The sequence below is a fragment of the Eimeria mitis genome, genomic scaffold, assembly GCF_000499745.2.
Source record: "Eimeria mitis Houghton genomic scaffold, Emh_scaff114, whole genome shotgun sequence".
NCBI classification, from domain to species: Eukaryota; Apicomplexa; class Conoidasida; order Eucoccidiorida; family Eimeriidae; genus Eimeria; species Eimeria mitis.
Genome location: NW_013567815.1, coordinates 15,134 through 15,437, shown reverse-complemented (window position 1 = coordinate 15,437; position 304 = coordinate 15,134). Strand labels below are relative to the sequence as shown.

General features: G+C 51.6%; 1 protein-coding gene across 1 annotated transcript in view; it reads left to right on the top strand.

The window, feature by feature from the left end:
• EMH_0084350 (B-box zinc finger protein, putative) overlaps nucleotides 1-304 on the top strand; it is a gene marked incomplete at both ends in the record, with an annotated part of 6,640 nt that overhangs the window by 3,271 nt on the left and 3,065 nt on the right. Inside the window, one exon of the mRNA XM_013494408.1 lies at nucleotides 20-304. Within this exon, the coding sequence (XP_013349862.1) occupies nucleotides 20-304 (285 nt within the window). The remainder of the gene's footprint in view (nucleotides 1-19) is intronic.

The window sequence follows — 304 nt, the reverse complement described above, 5'->3', positions numbered from 1 at the left end:
ACAACTATCATCAATCCAGCAACAGCAGCAACAGCAGCAGAAGCAGCAGCAACAACAACAGCAGCAGCAGAAAAAGAAGCAACAGCAGGAAAAGTAGCAGCAGCAATAAAAGCAGCAGCAGCAGAAAAGGTAGCAGCAGCAGCAGCAGCACAAAAAGCAGCAACAGCAGCAACAGCAGCAGCAGCAGCAAAAGTAGCAGCAACACCAAAAGCGGCAGCAGCATCAGCAGCCCCAACAGCACCAGCAGCAAAAGCAGCAGCAGCAGCAAAAGCAGCAGCAAAAGCAGCAGCAGCAAAAGCAGCAG